Source organism: Prinia subflava, chromosome 4 (genome assembly GCF_021018805.1).
Source record: "Prinia subflava isolate CZ2003 ecotype Zambia chromosome 4, Cam_Psub_1.2, whole genome shotgun sequence".
In the NCBI taxonomy this organism is placed as follows: domain Eukaryota; kingdom Metazoa; phylum Chordata; class Aves; order Passeriformes; family Cisticolidae; genus Prinia; species Prinia subflava.
This window is the reverse complement of record NC_086250.1, coordinates 49,798,900-49,823,643: the sequence shown is the minus strand read 5'-3', so window position 1 is coordinate 49,823,643 and position 24,744 is coordinate 49,798,900. Positions and strand designations below refer to the sequence as shown.

The following is a 24,744-nucleotide window of genomic DNA, read 5'->3' as shown; positions in this document are numbered from 1 at the left end:
GTAATAATCCCAGAACAATGGTATTATTGAGGTTAAAAGGGCAAAAATCCAAGACTGATACCTTCTGTGACTCAATAAGAGGCACATGCCAGAAATCTTAAACAGCTGAGCAACAAAGATTATTGAACTACCTAGAGCATGACAAAAAGTGCTTAATTATTTACAACTGCTTAAAAGAGAAAGAGCTTGAGTTCCTGTCAGAGCCCTGAGACTGGAATCGTCTTTACTGGAATGTTACTGCAAAGATCATGCAGTATAAACTCTACCATGTGAATCCATGCAGCACGATGGATCCTTAACCCATTTCCTTTTGAAAGTGTGCTTAGTTTGGAGTATGCTACTCTTGCCTAAAACAACTCTATATGGGTCCAAATACTTTCTGAACTTAATAGAAAAAGTTGGAAGCAAACCACCATTATTCCAGTTACAAAAGAACTGTAAGATTTGGTCTTCTTTTTCTAGTCTTGAAATAGTCTAAAATTGCCTCTGCAATTGCCTCTTCAATAAGGAAATTCCTTTAATATTCAAAATAAAAAATAAAATAAAAAAATATTTTTAAAAGGTGAGATAATCGCTCCCCCTAAAGATATCCAAGAATTTTGAGCTCACTGTGTGGGTAAATGGGCAGAAAGGGCTCCACATGAAGACAAAGGGTGGAGCAGCATACAATCCCCCATTTTCCATGGAGTTCTCTCAGCATTTTCAGCCCAAGTCCATCCCATTTCCAGAGGCCATGCTGAGATCCAGGCTAGTAGGTAAAAGCCCCGTATTTAGTCAAGCTTCAGAAAACTAATAAACTTTTCAAGTACAAAAGAAAGGGATTGGGTCACTGACTGACATTTTCAAAAAGGGTTTTCTCCCAGCCAAAATGAGAAGCAATGTGTTGGGGTTTTTTTTTGTTTTGGTTTGGGGTTTTTGTTTGGTTGGTTGGTTTTTGTTGTTGTTGGTTTTTTTTTTTGTTTTTTTAATGACAGATGTCAGCAGAATATCATGAGTTACCGAGTTTAATCAAAAACCTTTCACAGTGGACACAATGAAAAATTTATATGAGGTTAAAAGTTTCTCTTCATGAGATCTTGAAGTTACTTGTGCTAAGCCAAACAGGTACAGCTCTATTTTGAATAGTTAAAATTTTTGAGGCTAAAAGCAAGACTTGCTGAAATTGTGTAGATTTATGTCAAGCTGTGATTTACACAAGTGACAGGAGGAGAAACCCATCATTATACAACTATGGATATAGCTGCATTTTTTCCTCCTTTATTTACAAAATACTCTATGACTTTTCTGCAAGAAAAAAGTTCATATTACAGGAGAAAGATCATGTTAGATAGGATGAGAATCAGGTTAGACAATCACAGCACAGTGGTGTGTGCTATCAGTGATAAAGCAGGCATTAATCTTGAAGCTGTCCACAGAACTGGTTGATAAAAATGCATTCCTCCACTTAAAAAGGAATTCCTGAGATGTAAGAAATGATCTTTTAAGATGACACTTTTTATTAAAAATTTGCTGAACTGCCAGAATATAGAGTTTGATCATCAAGACCAGCCTGCCACTGTTGCAAGTAAACCTGCAGAGCAATTCAATCCTACACAACCCAGGTGATCCACACCAAAAATTACTTCCCAGGGCTCTAGGCAAATTAAGGCTTATTGTAGAATACTGGCTATCACTGTTAACACTGCAAAAACAAGGGAGCAAGGAATATATGGGTATATAAAGCAACTCAGGTCCTTGACTTTTTACTTATTTACTAAAAAAACCCAAAACTTTACATACTGATATAATAACATATACAAAGGCATAAAAAGCTGGTCATAAAGGCTGAAGCACTTTGCAAAGACTTAAAAACTGGTGATAAAGTTCATGTTCCACTGAGTTCTGCCCATGAACTAACACCACTATCTCCCATGCCTGGTAAGAGACCTACCTAAGAGACCTGACATGAGTTTTCTGAGTTTGCTCTGCTAAAGCTATTTGACTGGAAGACAGTCAAGCACCCAGTCATAAGCTGTTTTATGGAACCCTATCCTTTATTTGAACTCTATCTTTCAGATGAGGGACAATGTGATTTTGTTTGGTTTGGTTTTGTTTCTTTGTTTGTTTTTTTTTTCTGAAAGGAAAGGTGCTATTTGATAGAAGAAAAACAAACAAAACCAACCAACAAAACCAAACAAATCACACTTGTCAGGTGTCTCAGTTTCCTTGCACAGAAGAATGGATAATCTCAATTTTTTTGGCATGAGAGCAGAGTGACATAGTAGTAATGAGTTCTGAGAGAAAACAAGAAAAAATGGACAAATTTAACAACAGTAACCACCAAAATGATAGAGTCAAGCAGTTCTGAAGAGTTATCAGAGAAAGCATTTTCAGAGTAGACTCTAGAATCAAAAAAGTTCTTTAAAAAGCTTCATTTTCTTTTCCTATCCAATGGTTTCTATTACTAGCTAGCTACAGTTAGGACTATTGAGTTGGTCAATGTCAGCACAATACTTTTACAGCAGAGTTTAAAAACCAGGTATACATGAAAACTGTTACAACTAACAAACTCGATTTATTCCTTAAGAAAGGGAAAATATTTGCAGTTTTATTTCTAACTTCAATTACCGAAGAAATCAAAAATATGATTTTAATGCTCTACCCTTACATAGACATCTCCCTTGCTGGGGGAGAACAAAAACTGAATTTGCACTTCCCTGTGCCTGTGTGAAAGGAAAAATGCTATCTATTCATGCACACTAATGGGTTAAAAAATAGTATAACCATTGAGGGCAAGAACCTTCTGTGGGTCTAATTGTAGACAGCACAGTGAAATAAGAGAGGACAACATAAGGTGTAAGTTATGAGACAGAAACTCGTAATTAAAATATTTAATTATATTGTACAGAAATGAAATGATTTCTCATCAAATATTTGTTTCAATCTCATTTATCTTTTCTCAGAACAATAGCATAGAAGTTGGACAACAATGAAATAATTATGTATTTGAAATAATATACCGGAAAGACAAAGAATATCAAGACTTCTGTTTACATTTTTGCATAATACATATGTAAAGGGAAATGTCTTTTTATTTGATGCATAGTTAAGCTGTGAAAGTCAATGACCCACAGCTTTGTTAACTTATAAGGACTCAGGACACAAACAGACAGGTACACAGGAAGGGAAATACTTAATGCATTTACAACAATTATTTATTAAAATCTGAAATACCTTTTTATTAACATAATCTCTATTTCTGTGAATTTAGGAGGCAACATCTGGTATATACAGTTTATCACAAAACATCTACTATAGCTACACTTCTTTCACTGTCATATCCTGGACAACATCCTGGCTAGGGTTGGCAACCACAGTAGATAGGTCTGTCATATACATTTGGCAGCAGGAAACTAAAGAATTTCTTATTGACACAAATAAAGACAATTTCATTCTGACAGAAATATAATCCAGCTTTAGATGCTTCTTTTAGTGGTGGAAAACAAGGAACAACATCTGAGTACTAGCAAGAAAAAGAAATCATATGAACACTTACGCATCTGCTTGCTGTAAAATAATTTCATTTTGAAAATCAGAAATAGGAGGTATTTTCCATCTATTTATTTTATTACCTTGTAATTTGTTTTCCCTATTATTGCAGTGCTACCTAAGTTGAGCTAAATCAGGATTCTAGTCATTCTCCTCAAAGTGCTTTCATTTTGAAGGTAAGATTCGACAAATAAGTGAGACAAACTTCTAGATTGTGAGAAAACCTGTAAAAAGAAGAGCCAGCAGCATGCATATTAAAGGCTTCTCTTTAAACTCACCCTTTACCCAATCTCAGCTACCTTTCTGCTTGCCTCAGTCAAGCAGACCAAACACACTTTTGAAAGAGCAGGTTCACCCAGTTCCACCTGGGTGGGAAGAAGGTGGGCAGGGGTGCATAAGTGGAGAGAAATCAGGAAGAGAAGTAGACATTTAGGATTTTTAGAAAGAAGTAGTTAAACAGAGGTGTGATGAGATTTCTAAGTCCCTTCCTTAAGAGATGATTAAGAATACCAATAAAAAGACCAAAACTGGAAAAAAAAGTTGAAGGTTGTGTTTCCTGAATTCTAGATGCTAAGTTGAGAGTAGAAACACTGAAGGCTAGACGAAAGGGAGTACCAAAAATAATTAGATTTTATTCTTCAAAGATTAAGCCAGGAAAGAAAATGAGAAGTTTTTTAATTGATACCATGCTGAAAAATGCATATATAACCACTGGTATGGCTGACACACCTCCTCTTCTGTATGTATCAATGAAAAAAACCCTATACACAGTAAAAAAATCCTAAATACCAAAATAGCAAACAAGGTATTTTTCTTAAGATATGTCATAAGAATTCTGAACAGTGAGCATATGAGGAGGCATATGAGGTTTCTTAAACAATGAGACCATTCCAGCACCTTCTTGTCTAACTACAAATATGCTTATTCTACCACAAACGCCTGGGGAAAAGTTCCTTCTCAAAACAGAGGCTAGAACACCAAGTGCCTACACCCAGTCTAGCACATTGTCTATATCCAATGAGCTTGAGCTGGTAGCTTGTCACAAATAGTCTGCTTGGGCAGACAGGAACAGCAAACAGATTCCATTGCAAAAAGGCAGCCTTTTAGAAAGGAAGCACAGAAAGAGCAACCTACCCCTATCCAGACATAGCTGACCCCCAGCAACAACCTTGTTAGCAGAATAAAAGATGATCTACAGAACAGTGAGGAAGAAATATCCTCCATATAACAGAGCTCTTGAGAAGGGGGTGCTAAAATTTTTTGTGTAGGTATATCAGTTGTACACACCTAGAGACCAACTCACTCCCACTCTTATGGATGCCCTCCATAACATATTCAGGAGAAATTAAATTAAAACTGGTGTGGACCAGCGCTGCCCCAACAAGAGAGCAACTGCTTGGTGATACTTCCCTGGCTGATTCATGATTTTCAGGTACTGAGTTTCTATTTAAAAAAATATTCCTTTGTGTTCTTCTAAAAGGTTGGCATTTTTTTTGAATCATTCTGCCTAACCCGAGCCAGGATCCACACCCACCAGAGGCTTGCAAAACCCAGAATGCTTCAGATATCATTTATCTAAAAAGAGGCCTTAGATCTTACTTCCTGCAATTATATATATATATATATATATATATATGTGCTAAAAGAATGAAGGCAGACAAAGCTAAACAGTCAGCTCAACCAAACCAAGTGGGATGTTCCTTAAGTTACTGCTGCAGCTCAGTAACAGATGAAGCATGTGATCCAAACCCAGCCTGATCAATCAAAAATCTCTTTTTTGCCTTTTAATCATCTTTGGATCAATTAGATGTACTACTCTCACATGCTATGCTTATAATTAAATTTATTTTCAAATAGCAGTTTCAATGCCATTAACTGAATGCTACATTACCAAATGCCTTTCCTTATACTTAATCCACTGTTCTCATTGTACTTGTCATTGCTGTTTTGATCATTAACTGTATCACTAGCAGTAGCTTAATAATTACTCATTGCTTCTAGAAGCCTTAGTATAAAATTCTTCCTGATTCCTCAGGTTTTCTGGAAAAAAAAAATCTTTTTTTATGTCATTACTTGTTAAAACATTTTAACACTATTTCAAGAGTAGTAGTTTAACAGTCTCCCAAAAGTATTGCAACAAGTACAGCAGTGAGAGTAACAGTTCAATAGAACAACTGGTTGTTCATAACACAGTCATTACAAAAATCCATCTGTAATAAACTGCAGTCCTTCCCAGAAGTCCTCCCAAATAACAGTGTAATGAATCACATGCTCCTACTGTTTTGCAGAAAAATCTCCCCAAACCAAGATCTGTATTTATCATCTCATGCTCAAAATTTAACACTGTTCCTCAGGACCTGCTGGTAACATATTAGACAGGTTCCTAGGTTGTGAACTGTTTCCTCCATGACTCTAAATTTCAGAGGCATCTAGACAAAAAGAATTTGTATAGGAATTAAAGTTATGTGCCTCTGTGTGAAAAAGGCTACTCACTTGAGCAAGACAAGGCAGAATACTTCCTGTTGGCAGTATTCAAATACACTAAGTTATGTCAGCAAAAAAACTACAATCAAGAAATTTTCCTTAATCCAAAAAGATGGTTTATTGCTTTTTCTCAAGTAAAAATGAAAAGTATGAGATTAGACAGTATGGATACTAGAACTAAGCATTCACACTAGAAACCATCTAGGAATTATTACTTCAGAGGGATCCTGCCCTTCAAGCACTCCCTGTCCATCATAAATGCCTTGCTCTTACCATGACACTGTATTCACTGCACCACCTTCTGTCTCAAAAATCTGGAGAGCAGATGAAAGCAAAATATCCTGGTTCCAATTCAGGAAAGTGCCTCTGACAGATCTAAAGAGAGGCGTGCAACAAGTGGAGCTGCAATGACTTACTGTGGGAATATACACTCTCAATACCTACTTGTATGCACCATGGTTCCTGAATTCCGGGGCTCTGGCCAGTTAATTTCCAGTTAATTGCAGTTAATTGCCACAACAGGACATGATGTGACTCTCTGCTGTTGACTGTGATACTCCTTTCCACACAGTGACTCACAGCTTTGTAACCTCAAAGGTGTAACATTAGAATGTGTCGCAGAATAATCAGTGGTGTCATGGGCAGGTAAAACAAGACTCTTTTGCTAATGCATACAAATAAAGAGGCCAGAATAACAAGTAGATGTTATACAGAAGTCATATTTATGTACCAAAAGTAGAAACATTACGAGCAGGAGAAAAAAAACAATTATTCTAAATTATTTGAAAGAATAAGCAGTCTTAGTATTGCTCCCAAATGCAATGAAGAAATCTTTTTTTCCAGGCTAATGATCTTCAAGCTAAAATATGCTTTAAAAGTCACATTAATTCCTTTAAAAAGTAGTTTCTTTCAACAAAAACTACTGTCTACAGATCTATTTGTAAACGCTCGTGCTATGCCATTTAGGTTATGTAGATAAGATGTAGATGAGATTTAACTTGTGCGAAAACCTGTTTTCTAATCATGTATTCTTTATGTAAAACATCAAATACACATACAAAAATTACAAATCCTAACTTAAACTGATCAAAAAGAGTCCTGAAAAGAATCAAGGCTTATAGAAAAATAGAACTTTCCCATACTGGCCACCTAAACCTACACACCATGTGTAATTTCAAGTGTTACTTTCAGCACTAGTTCATTTTTGCTACAAAGAAATCATTAGCCCAAGAACACAAGTTCAATAATGTATTTTCTTTCTCAGTATGTCTTCCCCTTTCTTTAAACAGGTAATTGATGGTTTTAAGACCACTGTTCAATAGAACACATACGAAACAACACGTGACAGACTAAGAGGCATGTAACGTCCATATGGTTTTTGGGTTTTTAAATCTGACGGGTTAAATAAGCAGCAGAAACATCATGAGCTGCTCTAGATAAATGAGTGTAACACACTGCAGTGTTTCCTATGACTGCAGATGAGAAGACAGTACAATCACAAAGACTGAAACTAAATCTCAGAACTGGAGTTCTTAACTATGGGAGTGCCAGCTATTGCCATCTCCATGGCTGACAACCAAATTTCCACTGGCTTCAGATGGTGGCAGTTTTTGTGCTCGCGGCTAATGAAATACTGTTGTAGTACAAGACAAAGCTACATCACATATCCTATATGCTTCATGCACTAAAATTAGTGGCAAGCAGGCTAAAACCAATTATCTTATTAAGAAGTAAGCAAAAGTGTTGTCATTTCCTAGCCTGGTACAATACACTTCAGGATAAATCTATGGGACTTAATAGATTCTTAGTTACTACTTGCTAAAAAAATCAGTGCATTTAATTTAGCATCTTAGAATTCCACAGCTGTTTTAATTTGAAGATCACAAGTTGCTTTGCAAATGTTGCTACATTAGGTAAACTACACACAAGCACAGTGGTGTGTCTAAACAATATTTAAATAATAAATACTGTTTCTAGGTGAGTACATAAATCGTAACAGCAATATGCATCAATAACTGGTACTTGATGCTTTTGAGCCACCCCAGAGTAGAATGTTTGTGTCTTTGACCACAACAGTTCTAAGCATACAACACTATATCTTCAGTATGAACAACACATATTTTCTTTAAAAATCTGTTGTGGAATGATAGAAACAACATTTTTCATTATATTTAACCACCATGCAAACAGCTTTCTGTAAACATTTAAAGCTCTACAAGCATTGGAAACAGGAAATAATTGTCTACTGTGACAGATCAGTTTCTATTTCCTTCTCCAGATTGCCCTAATATTCCTATCACCACAATCTGTTGAAGATTTTTTAAATGTTTTTTCAATATTGTACTTCTTTTTGTGCTGGTTCCTGTAAAAGATTCAGTGTGTAAAGGCCTTCTCAGTTCAGTATGAACGCAACTCAGTGAAACATTAAAATTCCATTTTTATGTATTTATCTCATTTTATTTCAGGCAAAGCAAAGCCTAGAGAGGACTGTTGCATTTTTAGCAGTGTTTTCTTTGTTACTGTTGTAACAGAGGGCTCAAGGAAAAAGTGATGACTTGTTAAAAAATGGAGAAAATCTCAAAGGTCTTCCAAACAGCCAGCACTACTGAGCTGCACAGTTTTCCTTGTCCACTGGCCTCCTCCTGACAAAGAGAACTTTCACTGCTCTCAGTTTGGTAGAAATCAAACCTTTACCTACCTCCATGATGAGAGCAAAGAGTAACTTACTTTCCTTCCCTACCCTGTCTTTTTTCCCCTTTGGATAAGTCTTCATGAAAACTTAAGTGGTATTGTATCATTAACACAGCTTGCTTTCTTGCTGGGATACTTTAAGCTCCTCATAAAACTGAGTAAGATCAACTGTAGAGGCAGCAAAATCTCCCACGCAAAGGAGGAAGTAGAATAGTATGGATTGTTCTTCAGAGCTGGAATGGAAAAAGGATGGTTAAAAGTAGGAATAAACAGGAAAGCAGGCTAGGTAAAAGCAAGGTGAAAGAGCAGTGTATTTGTATCTCTGCTGAAGTCTTCTGATTTATTTTTACTATTTGCATATACAGTGTTTGACTTTGAAAAATTCAAAGCCTAGTAAGAACTAAAATATAAGTGCTTCTAAAACGTGTAATAAATATGTGAATATCACAAAGAAAAAATTCAAAGAACACTGAATTCCTCTTTTTTTTTTCTCCACAGCACTATGATACAGCCTTTAATGGACATCTAAACCTGTCCATCCCATTCCAGATAACAGAAACCAAGTAAGTCTAACAAATAGAAAATCAAACTGAACGAACAAAAAGATGCTAGCTAGAACCATTAATTTCCCAAGGACTCTCCGAAACTCAGAATCAGAGGTTAGATATCCTGACACGCAGATGAAATTTCCATGTACCAGGAAAATCTTATTTAAAGCACACTGTCTTTTATCTGTTCTTCTAGATGGTGACAATAATAAGAATCCCATCAGTGTCACTCCTGCAAGTTAATTCTATTACATCGTGAATTATTTAAGTAGAGATACTAGCAAATTATTAAGCAGGTAGGTGGGAATATTTGCCTATTACAAAATCCTGTCCATTTGAAATGACCAGTCAGAGCTTGCTGCCAAAGGACCATGTGGAGATTTTGCAGAAAGTTAGCCAAAGGGTTAATTGGAGGTTTGTTACAACTGGCTGATGTGGACAAGGAAACCTATGATCATGGCTCTTCAGTGCAAGCCATATGGTCCATTTTTCCCCCATATACATTTGGATTTCAGACACATTCCATGATGAGTTTGGATGATCTGGTTAAAGCAAAGGGATCAAGGAAGATCATAGAAAATAACTATATGGGACAGAGGCAAATTTGTTTATTGCAGAACCTCATAGGAAATTGGGTTTCCAAAACCAGTGCAAGGTAAGCTTTGTAGGAAAGCATTATGAGAAAGAAATCCAGATCAAACAGCTGTTGGCAGCTTATATAGCTGCATGAACAGAGAAGGAGCTATCTTCAATAACCTGGACAGTTCTGGTACATAGGATGATTAGGACTCAGGGAATTTTATCGAAGTAAATAGGAACTGCTGAGTATTTTACTGCACCAATTAGACAGGAGGTATCTTTTTAAATATACTAGTGCTTGTTGATTTCAAACACTGAAACCAATGAGGTTTTTGTAACAAGACAGCTGTTATATCTATGACAATAGCAACTGGAATGAAGGAGTTATGTCAGTGGTTAGAGACTTGGAGAGAAAAAGCTGTAGATACATATACAGGGTCCTATGTACATCATTCTATATGAGCACACAGGAGGCTGGGCTGTGGCCATTTAAATCTTAGGGATTTACCAGAGGGAAGGAATCTTTTACTATAAACTCAATAATCATTTCTTTAGAATCATAGAATTGTTAGGGTTGGAAAAGATCACTAATTCCAACTATTAACACAGCATCACTGTGTTTACCACTAAACCATGTTCCCAAATACCACATCCATGTGCCTTTTGAACACTACCAAGATGGTGTTTCTACATCTTCCCTGGGCAGCCTGTTCCAAAGATTGCTCACCTTTTCAGTGAAGAAATTTTTCCTAATATCTAATCTAAAGCTTCCCTGGAGCAATTTGAGGCCATTTCCTCTCATCCTCACAATTCTCACTACCTGGGAGAAGAGATCGAACCCCACCTCACTACAACCTCTTGTCAAACAGATGTAGAAAGCAATAAGGTTTCCTCTGAGCCTCCTTTTATTCCAGGCTAAGCAACCACAGTTTCCTCAGTCACATCTTATAAGATTTCTGCCCCAGACCCTTCACCAGCTTTGTTGTCCTTCTCTGGATATGCTCCAGCCCCTCGATGTCACTCTTGTAGTGAGGGGCCAAAATTAAACACAGGATTTGAGGCCTCACCTGTGCCAAGTACAGAGGGACAATCAGTGCCTTAGTCCTGCTGGTCACATTATTTCTGATCCAAGACAGAATGCCAGTGTTCGCCTTGGCCACCTGAGCACACTGCTTGGTCAGGTTCAACCAGAGACAACCAGGGCACCCCCAGTGCACACCTGCTCCCACAGGCCCAACAGGGAAGACTTATGGTTTCCTGGGACAGAATAGCTCAAATTATCATACCAGTCTCTTCCACAGGTACACACTTGCACACATCACTTTGGAGAGTAAAATAAGGATGCAAGTATAAGACAGCTAGAAAACAGTGAATGGTTTTCCCACACAGTATGTTCTCATGATTCAGTTGTTGGCATTTGTAACAATTTTAGTTTATACCACTGGGGATGCAGACAGTATCACAATTACTCTTGAAGAGAAGACCTTAAAGAAGATGTAAAGGAGATGCTGCTGACTTTGCTGGAAGAGATGGATGGGATTAAAGGAATTGGTAGCAAAGTCCAGTTACCCTAGGAATTCAGTGAGGGGCTGAACAGTTCCTCTCTGAAGAGAAACTGAGATTTTGGGAGCACTGAATTACTAGTATCACTTTGGAGAGCCAGAATCACAGATCATATTATAAAATACCATCCTGACTTTAACTCAAACAAAACAAGTCCAGAGGACAATGTGGGAGTTCTCACAATGCCCACAGACTACTGGTGAGCAGCCCCAGCAGCTGTAAAATAAGAGATAACCAAAGACTTAACATCCTGTGGTAAACCTACGAGCAAGGCCATTCAGAATGAAGACGTGACAATCAGATTGCATGCTTTGCTAACAAAAGAAAAGAAAGAAAAAAAAACAATACAAACCACTAATTATGATAAAGCAAAACCAGCTTTTGATTCAAAACCAGTCCTTTTCCCAAGAAGCCATATTCCTTTTGAATTGGTCAAAGCAAACTAAGAATGTGGCAACCAATAAAAATATTAAATATATGAATATACTGAAATATATGGATAACCTTCAATCTTGATAAAAGTGGTAAGACAAAGTGAGATATCAGAATAAAAGATACATGGTGTAGAAAGCTCAAAGCAGCACTTGATCATGATAAACTGCCTTTAGAAAATTCAAACATTTGAGTTTCTAAGAGACAGGTAATACTATTACAAGTGGTTGCCTGAGTACCAGCAGAAAGTCAACAGGCTGAAACAAGAAGGTGCTCACCACGATAAAGAAGTGGGAGTACTGCCAGCTAAGATTAAGGGGATGAAACAGCATAGAACAGAGTAGAGATAGTGGAGGAATGAGGAATTTTTAATAGAGAGGTTGCATCTAGTAATATCAGGAATTGTTCTGACATGGACTTGCTACACAGACCAAAGCTTCTAGATTATATGGGAAAAAGCTAAAAATCTGCCTAAGTGACATTAAAATAAAAGACAGTCTCTTCAACATCTTAATTCTTGTTCTAGGTTTTTTTTACTGTCATAATAAGAGAGATTTTCACAACAGGGTTCAGGTTTACATCATATCCATGAATTCCCCACTAAGTATGAGAAATTTTGACAATGGTTTAATGCTTCTACCAGAAAACAAATTTTACAAACAGAAAACCAGTTGGTATGAAATTTATACTTGTGTTTGGCAGCAGATTGAAAGTTTTACATCAGGTACCATCCAGATAGATTTGTAAAGTGGACAGGAGGAACACAGCTGTAAAAAAAGAATTATAAGCAAAACAGATAAAATGAAATGCTTTCCTTCTTTTTAAGTTCATTAAAATGAAATGTGTGACTTCATTAATGACTGAAATAGTTATGAACAACTCATTTTGCTGCAGTGCAGCATCTCATAACAAAACAGGATGGCAAAACTAAAACTGATATAACTCTAAGGGTGATTTCAGATCACAGAAAGAACAGACCACTTAAGTGCTTTTTAAGGAATAAGTATCCATCCTTACGCTTGAAATACCTTAAATATGAGATGCTACAGCTATTTACAAGTCAGCTGAAAATTCATCCAGAACAATATAAAGTACTTTGTTTCCCGTTTGTTTCATGAATGTGATCTGTTAAATCACAATCACTTGTGTTACTTTATGGGACTTTTTTCTAATTACACAAATTCCTGGATTTACTGCTCTTAGTAGAACTGGTTCTCATGGAACTGGTACAGCTGTTAGTTCACCATCTCCCAGCTGAAGATTTAGTGGTAATTTGTCAATTCTGTAGACCCAGAACTACTAAGCCTCTCTGAGAATGAGGATCTCTTACGATTTTCCCAGTTTGAGCCATTCTATAATCATCCCCTGCACACAAAATGAGTACACAACAAAGAAAAGATGTTGGGAAGTGTTCCTATAAGAGTAAGTAAAAACACACTGATATTTGGCAAATATAGATGACAGCTAGGACTTACCATACTGGTAACCAAAATAAGTCTGCCTAGCTGAAAAATGAAAACAGACTTCAAGGTCACAAATAAGCTGGAGTAAGAAGGATGTGAAAAAGAAGCAGGAGATTCTACACCAACAATCATGTCTGATTTACAGAACCAAGCAAACACAAAAGGAGAGATCACCTGCTACCAGCTTTTGTATGATTGTCTTTTTCACATTTGAAACAGCTATTGGGTACACTGGCTGCAAGGTTCTACACTTTGAGGCTTTGAAAGGAGTTGGGATTTTTTCTTTTAATACTAGGTACTATCAGGCCTGTTACTGTTACCTTCCTAGAGTGGTGCCCTTTGTGAAGGCAGCAGTATGCAGGTTGCATTTCAAGTGTCTGTTGTGACATTTTAATTTGGAAGTGTTATAATGCAGAAAAAAGGAAAAAAAAACCACAAACCAACCAACCAACCAACCATCTCTAAATCTGAAGCCTGAACCAGTACAAATAAATCTCACTTGTCAAATACTAAACAATTGGTAGTGTATTAAAGGTAATGAATTTATTCATAGTACCAGCACCAGTTAGAAATAACTCCCTTGGAATATGTGATGTCAGTTGTAAAACATCACACTCTGTTGCTTTTAGAATTTAGCTGCTGAGGATGTAAGTTTAACAAGCAAGTCCATCCTCTGTAACATAGCTAAGCCAAATGAATAATAATATGGAAGCTTGATTCTGGTTGTGGTTATTATAAAGTCAAATACTCATAGATTCAATATAGATACAGAGAAGCTACACAAAAGAGGCATAAATACTATTTTCCTCTGCAGAAAATAAGAAATATTCAGACCAGGAATATTAAACTTAGAATAAAAGTTACAATTTTATAAGAACCGACGTGGCTACAAAACCATTCAATAATTACACATGGTAAAGATTATATCTTCATTACCAAAATATTTCAAACAGAGATTCAGTGTATGCAGGTAAATCCAAAGTAAGCATATAAACCTAAGCCTTTATATAGAAGCATGTATTACAGTTGAGTCAATTTTAACCTTTGCTCTAGGAACGTTGTGTGAAAAGAAGGGTGTTTGCATTTCTATCAAGTTTCCAGAACTGGAAGTTTCTCTCATGGGAGTCCATTTAAAATGTTCACCTAGTTTTTACACCACAGTTCCTCATTCTTAATAATCTGACTTTCATTATACTTTAATGCAAACAGGCTGTCATATTTAACAGACAAGCAAATAAAATCCAGAAAATGGAGCTATTAAAAATGTCAAGCAGGCACAATTTAAATATGCAGACCACGCAGGTTTCTTTTTTAATAAGTGTAATTTTTATAGCACTCAGTATGTTCTAAGCATAATTCTAGCTGGCCTGCAAATCCCAACATCGAAAAAGTTGCCTTACACATTGCATTGCATTAAAAAACAAAGGTTAAGGAAAAAATAAAATAAATAAATAAGAAAACTTTTGCAGCCACCTTCTGATCAAGATGAGGGTGATTTGTTAAAATTAACTTGCCGGAATTCAATTTTTACAGTGTCATGGGCACAAGGACTACACTTAAAATTTTGTAATCTTCTGCAAGAGCAAACTCCACTTCTGTCAGTGGATTCTCAATTTCATTTCAACCTGGGGCAGGGCCTGAGACGAGCTCAAGGAGCAATGATGCCTGTGGATGAAATACAGAATGCCATTTGTCATTTACTCTTCAAAGAGCTTCACACGACCCTTGTGACAGATGAGACATTATTACCGGTCATTAGAAAAAGCTCTAACCTCAGTTGTGAATTTAAAGCAATGCCCAGTGTAGCCAGGCTGGAGGTCGGAAGTCCGGCTCCTCATGCGCGGCTGCTGTTCAGCTTCCCACGCGAGTGTCCCCCCACGGGCTGGGGCCGTGACACTGCGTGTGCACACAACAGTGACGCCACTGGCTGCTGCTCGGCGAGGTGGCGTCAAACAGCATGGTAATGACGTCAGAAATTAAAGAGAGGAACCCGTATCCTTCACCTTGAACCCACACACACAGACCAGCCACGGATCTAAAGACACACCTTCACACATGGCTTTGATCGTCTCCCCGCACGCACAATGCAGCGCAGCCACGAGTGCGCCGTGCACAGCCCCGCGTGCTTACAGCCCCGCTGACTCGGTGCACCAGGCACCGTGCAGCCCCGCCCGGCGCGGACCGGCCCCGCCCGGCGCGGAGCCGCGCTGCGCTTCCCGTCCCCACGCGCGGCCCCGCCCACGGCTCTCCCGCGCGGCCCGAGGGGCGTGGCCGAGGGCGGGGCTCTGGAGCGCGGGAAAGCGCGGCCCGCCTCGGCCGCGTGATCCGGCTGCGCTGAGGCGACGCGCGCGCGGGGAGCGCCGCCATGGCCGCCGCGGTGTGTTCGTCCCACGTCATGGCGGGCGGCGACGAGGGCAGCGACAGCGACGACGGCGACTGGGACATTGACCTCGGTCGGCAGGAGCCGCAGGTGGGGCTGGGCCTCCCTTGCACCTGGGGGCCCGCCAGCCGTGGCCGGGCGGTCTCGGGGTGGAGGGCCACGGCTTGGAACCGTGAGGGGAGCGGAGCGCGGTGGGTCCCACAGGAGGGTGTGGCTGGTGATTCCTCTTAGGCTATTTCCTACCAGGGTAATGTTGGTGTACCCTCAATCCAGTAAATGAAACCTGAATTGCAGGGATTTATCTTATTACAAAACCCCTTAATCTTTATTTAAAAGCTCCTTCACCCCTTAAGTAGCAGACCTTAGTCCTAATCTTACTTCAGCATGCAAGTAAATTTGAAAGTGGCCGGGGGCCTGTAAAGGTGTTTTATATTTTAAATCTTTTGAGACTGTTTCTTGGTAACTTGAAGATTTCAGTCTTTTTATTGCATCTAACAGGTGTGAAGTATTCATCAGTGTGAGGTAGAGTCTGTGAGGCCTTGATCTTTAAATAGATGTTCCTATCCAAAGGAGTTTGTTGTTTGAAAATTGTTACCTGAGTAGAATAAAAATAGGACTAAATTGTTCTACTGTTTCTCACCTTTGGTTCTCTAGACACTTTTGTTAGTCTTTACAAAAGTTGCTGGAAAGAGGGGCTACAAAACACTGTAAAAATTGCATATTTCTTAGTTATAATGTTGGGAATTAAAAACTTATGATAAAAGACAGCTTTGTTTCGTACCCAATTCTGTCTCTAAGGAAACTACTGAATAATCTGCTTACCAGTGTGTGTAAATGTTTTGTACATTTGATATAGCTCCAGCAGCAATCATCAGCTGCATCTGCAGCTTTAATAGAGAACAAATCTATGGTGCTTTTGAAAACAACTTAAATTGAGCAACTTTCTGATGCATAAACTTGTCTTTTGGTCAGTGCTTTTTTCAGCCAGAACGTTTCTGGTGCAGCACTAAAATGCCTCTGTCAACACAGAATTAGGATGACAGAGGAACTGTAACCCCTGACAGCAGTGGGCTTGTGCTGTTAGGCCATACAGCTCAGTCACTGAGGTCCCTTGACTCAAGCTCAAAGTTTCGTATCCGATAGTATTGTATTTTTTAACGTTGTCCTTCACAATGTGTGAAATGAACCAAATAAAAACAAAGGTACATAAATGCATTGCAAAGTTCTTCAAGTGTCATAAGATGAAAAAGAATCTTAATTGAAATTAAACTATGGTAGGTAAAATTGAAAGCAGCGTAGGAGGATAGCAGGTCTGTTGAGAAAGAAGGTATTTCCATTTTCAGAGTATGGAACCTCTCAGAAAAATTGATTTTAAAACTTAGGCTTTATAGTAGACCCTGAACAGATCTACAGAGATGAAAGAACTATAGTTTTATGTTGCTTTTTCCATATTCTTCTCTGCTATGTCCTTTCAGAGATTATGAGTGCTTTTATACTGAAACCAAGCTGTATTGTTTTTGCCTTGAAGCAATCTCCAGATTTTGATTTAATTTTTCCTTGTTTAATGTAGCAGTTGGATGAAATGTTGCAAGCGGACAAGAATGAGGCATTAAAGAAGGCTCTGTTTCGTGGTGATGTGACATTAATTGAAGAACTCTTAAACTCAGGTGAGGAAAGTCAGTTACAAAGTAGAATATTTTTTAGTGAACTCGACGAGAATACTAAACTTTCTCATTTAGAGAAAAAAAAGACTTTATATCCTTTACTGGAAACATTCACATGTTCCTACATGCACTCAACACATTATTTTGAAAGATTAAATTACTTTTTCAGTGACTCAGATTTGGTATTGCAGCATATTCTTTCTATTTTGTGTTTCTTTTGTCAGTCAGGAGCCCTGAAAATTGAGAAAACTGTGTTTGAACTATGAAATAAGGTGTTTCTTTGTTTTCAGATGCATCTTTAACATGCAAATAGCAATTGCAAACACTGAATTAGACGTGGTTTAAATTGAGAGGGAGAATTCAGTGTGTGGTCTTTGGTGTTGAAAGTTGTACAGCATGGGGGAAGAAGGGGAGGCTAGCCTTTTTTATTTTAATGTTTCCCCAGTTTGGAAATTCCTTTTCCTCTTTTTTTTTTTTTTTCTCCACAGCACTGTTAAGTGTCTGGTATGTGCCCTGTGTAATACTGCTGTCCTGGCAACATCAGCTGAACAAAGGTTTTGTGATTCCGAAAGGTCTAACAGGCTTTTTGTGGCATTTGTCTCTAAAAAGTAGTCTGTTTTTACACTGAAAGCCTTTTTCCCTGTTCTGTTACTCAGTATTTGTCTTTAATGTGTTTGTTAATCAGTGTTAGGAAGATTGGATCACTTACTGAAGCATCCAGGGCAATCAGAAACTGCATAGCTGAGTTGACCTGCCTAGTGATAATTGTCAGGAAGTTCTGCTTCAGCAAGCAAGGAGAATATAGTAACCAGGAGCTTGTTCTCTGAGGAAAATCTGTCTTAGGGAGGAAAGTTTATTGGTTAGCAATGGGCTTTTCTGGGTTTTGAAACAATGACATTATTTGCCCTTTTAGAAACCAGCTGTTTCTCACCACAATGGGGTAATGGTTTTCTTTTTAAACTAAGCAAAACTATTGCACAGACTGAAACACAAGAAGTGCAATACAAGCATGAAATACACCTGTTTTACTTTGAGAAAATACATTTTTATTTATGGGTTGAGTTTTAGTGATGTGTGTGCATCAGGTTGCTTCGTTGTTTTGCTCCACCATCCATTTTAAATTGTTGTATTGCAGTCAAGCAGCGATAGTTCACTTTCTGTGCTGATGCTGCTACACAATGGACAGTTCTGTGCTTTGGAAGAGAGTAGGTTTCTGTAAGTGCACAGGTTCAGGCTGAGGATTCATGTAGTCTGGTTTCCTGTCTCCTGAACGAACAAGGCAGTGTTATAAAAGAACATGGAATTTCCTTAAAATGGGATCAGCAGTAAATTCTGACCCATCCAGTGCTGTTCTGCAAAGCAGGAGAACACAGTGCCTGTTATGGAGCTCCTTCTGAAGAGAGGTAAATGTCCTTCAGGGAATCTCTGCTCAGGTTAAATCTTTGCCCCTAGAAATACCTTTAGTATATGTTTGGTAGAGCTTGTAGGAGGCTCACTACCAGCAGTCAGGCAAACTTAAAGTTTGTGTTGGAAGTTGTGTTGGGGCTGTTTCTTTGGGTAGAATTAGGCTTCATTGTCTTCTGGCTTGGGTAGATGTTGTTCTAGTATTCTTGATACTGAAGCAGTTTTACAGAGCTCCTTTAGGAGATGGACAACAGTGTTTTTCCTTACCACTTCTGTTAAGTGGCAACTCTAGGAAAAGTTTCTGAAGTACATGTCACAAAAAGTAATGCAAGCAGGTAGCACCTTCAAAGATGATTTTGACATTTTGGTTTGCTTTAGGAGTAAAAGACTTAACACCATGTAGTTAATGTGTTCCATTTCCTAAAATGGAATTAAAAGTTATGACCTCATGACAGTTTAGGCTGAAGATATAACTACGGTCAAATCCTCCATTTTCCTTCAAAGGTTTCTTCCACTTACATCTTTGAATGAGTACTGGAGCTCATCTCATCTTTTGTGAGCCAGTTCAGGGAGTTACAAGTAGTAGTGAACAGCAGGAACGGCAGGGTGTCTAGCGTGTGAGAATAATTTTTCAGCCAGTTTAGGACTCTGAACCTTGAGTCAGGTGACCACCATAGCTGGCCCAGCAGAGGGACGTGACAGCAGCTCTAATATGACTCAGCTTTAAGGTCATGTGGGAACAGACCTAGGTGAACAGAGACTTAAATCAGTCTACTAGAGAAAATTCTTAGAGAATCAAGCATTTTTGGACTTCACCTCAGGTAAATAGTGTCTGAATGTGAATGGATTCCAACCCTAAGAGCTGTTCTTTAACTGAATGAAAGTCAAGACCCCATCTTTCTGGTGTCTATGGAATTATTTAGCAGAATTACGTTTTTCTTTATAAAAACAGCCTTTCTACTATACCTATTACTAGCCACAGTGAAGAAAGTAACTGAAAGGGATATGGGAGAAACAGCAATAGTCACAAAAAGAATGCAGTTCTTACTCTGCTGTTCTTTTACTTCACTATTACTCATGTTCTTCGCATGGTTTCTGCTGCAGTTTGTGGCCAGAATATTTCTCCCCTTTGCTGCTTAAACAGGAAGATATTTATGTGTAATTCAGATTGTAAAGAAGAGTGTTGGTTTGTCTCCTAGCTGTGATTTGTGGGACCATGTGACTGAAAAGCTCCTCTGCACATAGCTGTAGAAGAACACGGATAATGGCAGGTGGGGAAGCCCAAATAATGCCCTGGTGCAGCTCCTTTCAGGCCCGTCATGGAAGCCAGTAGCCTCCCTCTGCAGTCTCAGAGAAGCAGAGACCATGTGCAGGCAAATCACAGACTCAGAGCAAGGGACTGCCAGCTGCAGCAACAGGTCCTTGTGCTGGGGCCAGGTGACAGTAGAGACAGGAGTGAGTGAGAGCTGTGCCAGTGGCAGGGGTGAGAGCAGAGGTAGGAGCCCATGTGTCTGTGATGCCAGCAGCTGGAGGATGACAGGAGGATACTGATGCTGCTGTGTTCATAGGAGTGCTCTGTTTGTGTTGATCGCTGTGGCCAGTGGTGTGTGTGTGTGCCTGCTGGGAACACATGCTCAGCATTGATAGGGGTTGGACCTGTGGTTCTGGAGTGCAGCAGCCTCATTTCCCTCTGGCTGTTGGGTCTGGTCTGGTTTTTCACCAAAAAGTTTTTTCTGGGCTTCACTGTTTTCTTAAGGATTTCTCAATGGCCATTTTAAGTGCTGCACTAATACTGCTTACTTCAATAACTCATGTAATGAGAGTAATAACCTATTTGAGTGGTCATCAAGGTGAGACATTTCTGGTTCAGTCAACAACTCCTATAAGCAAGCAGCCAACAAGCCACTGACTGTTCCTGTCTCAACTGTCGTTTCTTTGTCTTCCTGTGGGAGTACAGCTTGTTTGCTTTGAGACTGTCACACTAAGTGACACTTCAAGGCAGTCACTACCAAGGTGGTGGGAGACTGTGCAGGACAAACAACTTAACCTATTGCCAAATAGACCATTCCACTTCTAGAACTTGGAAAGAGCACCAGCATCATGGCAGATACTGGCTGCTATACGTGTAAAGAAGGCATTGACGAAAATGCCTTCTCAAGTGTTTTAATAAATCTATATATAACTGTCAAATAGATCATTTGTCATTGTTGTTCTGGTATGTATTAAAGTAGAAAGCTGTAGTTACATGGACTGTTTTTCTTCTCATGAGGGAAAGAGACGTTTTAAAGGCTGACAGGGTGACAGGTTTTGGGTATTTTTTTCTTACACTAGTATTACTTCAGTGGGCTGTTGAGTGTCAGACTTGCTAAATTCTTGGAAGTGACCTACAAGGAAGTTCTGATGTGACTGCTAAAGGACATTTTCTGGCTCCCCTTGCAGAACTGTGGGCTTCAATGAAAAGTTTTTTACACTACAGTTAGGCCAGTGTGCTGTGACATTAACTGCAGCTAGTATGTGTACATTGCTAAGGAGATTTGATTGTAAGTTCTGTGGCTTGCAGGTGTTAGAATGCTTCAACACATGGCTTTCATTGAATTGATGCCTCTTTATTGATTCTACAATTACAGTGATCTTAAGAAATTAAAGAATCAATCCAAAAGCAGTGACCTGTGAGTCCCTCAGCTTTAATGACATTATATTGCTACACTGAATGTAGCCATTGCTACACTTTGACCAAGTAGTACTAAGACAGGGAAAGTACTAATTTTGCAGGAAAAAGTATGCATGTAGCTTAACTGTCACAAATTCCTTATGACAGTTTAGGGGGCTTTTTTGCACTGATTTTTCCTAAAGAAGTAGTTTTGATTATTCATGGTCACTATAGGACTAATATGGAACCAAGTGATAGAAACGTTTCTAGAGGAAGTAATATTTGTTGAAGGATTGAAAAATGCATAAATTTTTTATTAGAAAGTTATCAGATGAGTATCTCAGTGTGGTACTTGGTTCTAGGTGCATTTGGGAAGGCTGGCATGTCTGACAGGCATTCTTCTAGCCATTTTAGCCAATCCAGCTATTAAAAGAGTAACAAACAATTCTGGTGATTGTGTTTGAACCTTGAATTGTCTCCTCTTTCTTCTTTTTATTGAGATAATATTTTGTTAGTATCAAACACTATCTGTTTTCTTACTATCAAACAAATCTGCTAGCTAACTGTCTTGCAGGACAGAGAATACAAGGATCTGTGAAGCAAGAAACCCTAGATGTTGTGGTCCTAATTGTCTGACAAGCAATTTGCTTCCACAGCAGTTCTTGGCTTGGCAAGAGTCAATTTTTTTTTTCATTTTGTTTGAAGAAAGCTGTTGCACAGAAGTAGAGAAAACAGATTCTATGTGCTTACATGAAATTACTTTTGCAGCTAAACTTTTGAGGTTTTAATGTAGTCTTTCTCTGGTACTTAACTTCTTGAATTGAGAACATTGATGTCAGTTTTAAAAGTTGTTTTCTGGTGTTCTAAATAAAGGTGTATTAAAAAAAAGAAAATACCATAAGAGATTTCTCTCCCTTGTCCTAAATACAAACAGGCTGTAACTTTGGTAATGATGCGTGTTGAGAGTAAGTTTTATAAAAAGTATGTTTGTTGTGATGCAGTCTCAGGATTTTAATTTCTTAAATTTTGACAGGTATCAGCATAGAGACTAGCTTCCAGTTTGGATGGACTCCCCTGATGTGTGCAGCCAGTGTGGCTAACTGTGCAGTAGTACGTCTTCTTCTGGACAAAGGTGCTAATGCATGTTTTGAAATAGGTAAGATGGGAATGAAAAATAGTGGCTGGTAATGCTCAGTACCAGATATTGTCCCTGTCATTATTCTCTTGTTTATGTATATAAGGAAAAAAAAATCAAAAGTTCACAGTGGAACTGAGACCCACTCTACCTTACACAGTTTTGAAGGGAAAGTAGTAGTAGTTCTAATCTTGGAATTGATCTGGAAGCAGTTGATGTGTTTTCTTCTTGTTTCTCTCTCAATTCCACTGTCTCCCACACCTCCCAAATCTCAAGTACTTTTTAAAAAAAGTGTTTGGAAGTACTTGTTCACAAATTGTAGTATAAAGTTGTACAGGTAAAACTTCCTGTGTTTGATCCTGTTATGAACTATGTACATGCAGAAACCAGGTAACATCTCAAACAAAATGAACAGCTTTCCAGTTCATGGGAAACTAATATGGACTTCTCTAAAACTAGAGTGCGTTTTTTCTATTTTCTATTAAGAAAACTTCTTTAGTATGTTTTTCTGCAAGAGTTCAGTGTAGCTTCTAAGTAGTATCAGTTCCTCTGTTAATTTTATTTGCCTAGTAATAACTTTTTCTACTTAAATGTGGTTGTTTTTAATTTCTTTCATTGCACTGGAATATTTATCCCACAGTACTGCCAAGTATGGAAGAGCAGTAATCATATTATCCAGTAACTTGATGGTATTTGCAGTAGCAGTAGACTGAAATGCACATGGTATGAATCTGGCTCTGAAAGTTTTCTCTAACCTCTTAGCAGTTGATCAGAGTGTGAGATTAGAGTAGGTTGCCCACACCAAAACCAGTCATGCCTTCTTCTAATCACTGTCCTTGTAGCCAGTTTTGGAGAACTTCTGTGTGTCTGCCTACAGCTTGTACCTGTTCCTTGTTTATGGCTGTAGAAAGCTATAAATGGGGCAGAAGCTGCTAGGGGCAATGGTTTGGGCTGAGCAGGTAACCAAATGCAGGCATTTTTCCTTTGTGTGATACCTGTCTTTGCTCGCTAGGATCAGGTTTCTTGGCTTGTTTCCCTGTTAGCCTGTGTAGGGAAACTGTAACTAGGGCACATGGGCAGCAGTACTGTCCAGCCACCAGCAGTCTTGTAAAGCATTGACTGGGTCAGGCCACATGTGTTCAGTGAAGCTGTGCTCTCCTAAGGGGTACTACACCTCTCCAGCCCTCCTGCTATTCTTTACGTCAGCAGGCAATCATATATGTGATCCTCTAATAATTACCCTTTGATGTTTATAATCCTAATAAACAGCTATACTGTTAATCACCTTGAGTCATTCTTCAGTCATTCTTTATCACTAGTTACTTAATTTTTACCCTTTTTGGTAGTTGACAAAAACTAATATATCATTTACTGTGTGATGGGTTCAAAATGTTGCACCCTTGAGGAATAATTTCACCAGAACTACTGGAGTTTTTGTCTAGTCTGAACATAAGCTTACCTTTTTTGCCATTGTTTAGCAGTTATTCTCTGTAAAAGAGAAATTTAAGAATTCCAAGGTGTTTCTTCCCTTTCATCTCTTGTTCACATGTATGAGCTATAGGTAGACTAACAGAAATTAATTTCCCAGTCTTTATCACTGCCTGAGATAATGATTACAACTGCAGGTTCCTCCCAAATACCATTCCCAGACTGACAGTGCTTTATTTGAAGTCCTGCCATCTTTCCATTCTTGTTCTAGTTGATTATCAGGTTAAACATTTTGAGTAAAAACTTGTCAGCATATCAAGTAATTTCTACATGAGGCAGTTGAAAATTAAAGGATGGTGTACTAAAAAACCAAATGAATGTAAATGTAGAACTAAGTTGTAGAGTTGGAGGACAAGAAGTGGTGAGAGCAGTGGGGGTAATGTACATAACAAACTTTTCAGGTTTAAATATAATGAAATCTGACCTCATTGAAGAACGAAAATGTTAATTATACACAGTCTTAAAATTTCTTAAAGAAAATTAAAAAATACGTTGTAACACATGACAGGATATGAAGTAGGTGCAGCTAATATTATACTTCTTGAAAGGATGAAGGCATGTTGGAACTTGTGAACAAGTTTGTGCAATAAACAAAATGGGCAGTTAGTCAAATGGCAGTTTTCTAAATGCCAACTCACTAAGGTGTTTGAGTGTTATGCTTCCCATATGGAAACCGTGGTGATCATGGGAAAGAAGGTCTCCTGTGCTCTGTGGGCGAGCAGCAGCTGTACAGGT

The 24,744-nt window shown here is 38.5% G+C and overlaps 2 protein-coding genes across 3 annotated transcripts in view; one reads left to right on the top strand and one right to left on the bottom strand.

Annotated features, from left to right (window-relative positions):
• The window catches only part of CFTR (CF transmembrane conductance regulator), a 111,535-nt gene extending 96,181 nt beyond the window's left edge, over positions 1 to 15,354 (bottom strand). The window contains exon 1 of the mRNA XM_063396730.1: positions 15,336 to 15,354. The gene's annotated coding sequence lies outside the window, so the exon portion shown is untranslated. The remainder of the gene's footprint in view (positions 1 to 15,335) is intronic.
• A 186-nt stretch (positions 15,355 to 15,540) lies between these two features.
• ASZ1 (ankyrin repeat, SAM and basic leucine zipper domain containing 1) overlaps positions 15,541 to 24,744 on the top strand; it is a 36,794-nt gene continuing 27,590 nt past the window's right edge. Inside the window, exons 1-3 of one of the 2 annotated variants that reach the window (XM_063396733.1) lie at positions 15,541 to 15,758; positions 17,239 to 17,335; positions 22,420 to 22,542. In XM_063396733.1, the coding sequence (XP_063252803.1) occupies positions 15,654 to 15,758; positions 17,239 to 17,335; positions 22,420 to 22,542 (325 nt within the window). In that variant the 5' untranslated portion in view covers positions 15,541 to 15,653. Of the gene's footprint in view, positions 15,759 to 17,238; positions 17,336 to 22,419; positions 22,543 to 24,613; positions 24,743 to 24,744 lie in introns of those variants that run through there. The other variant, XM_063396734.1, reaches the window with a different exon arrangement.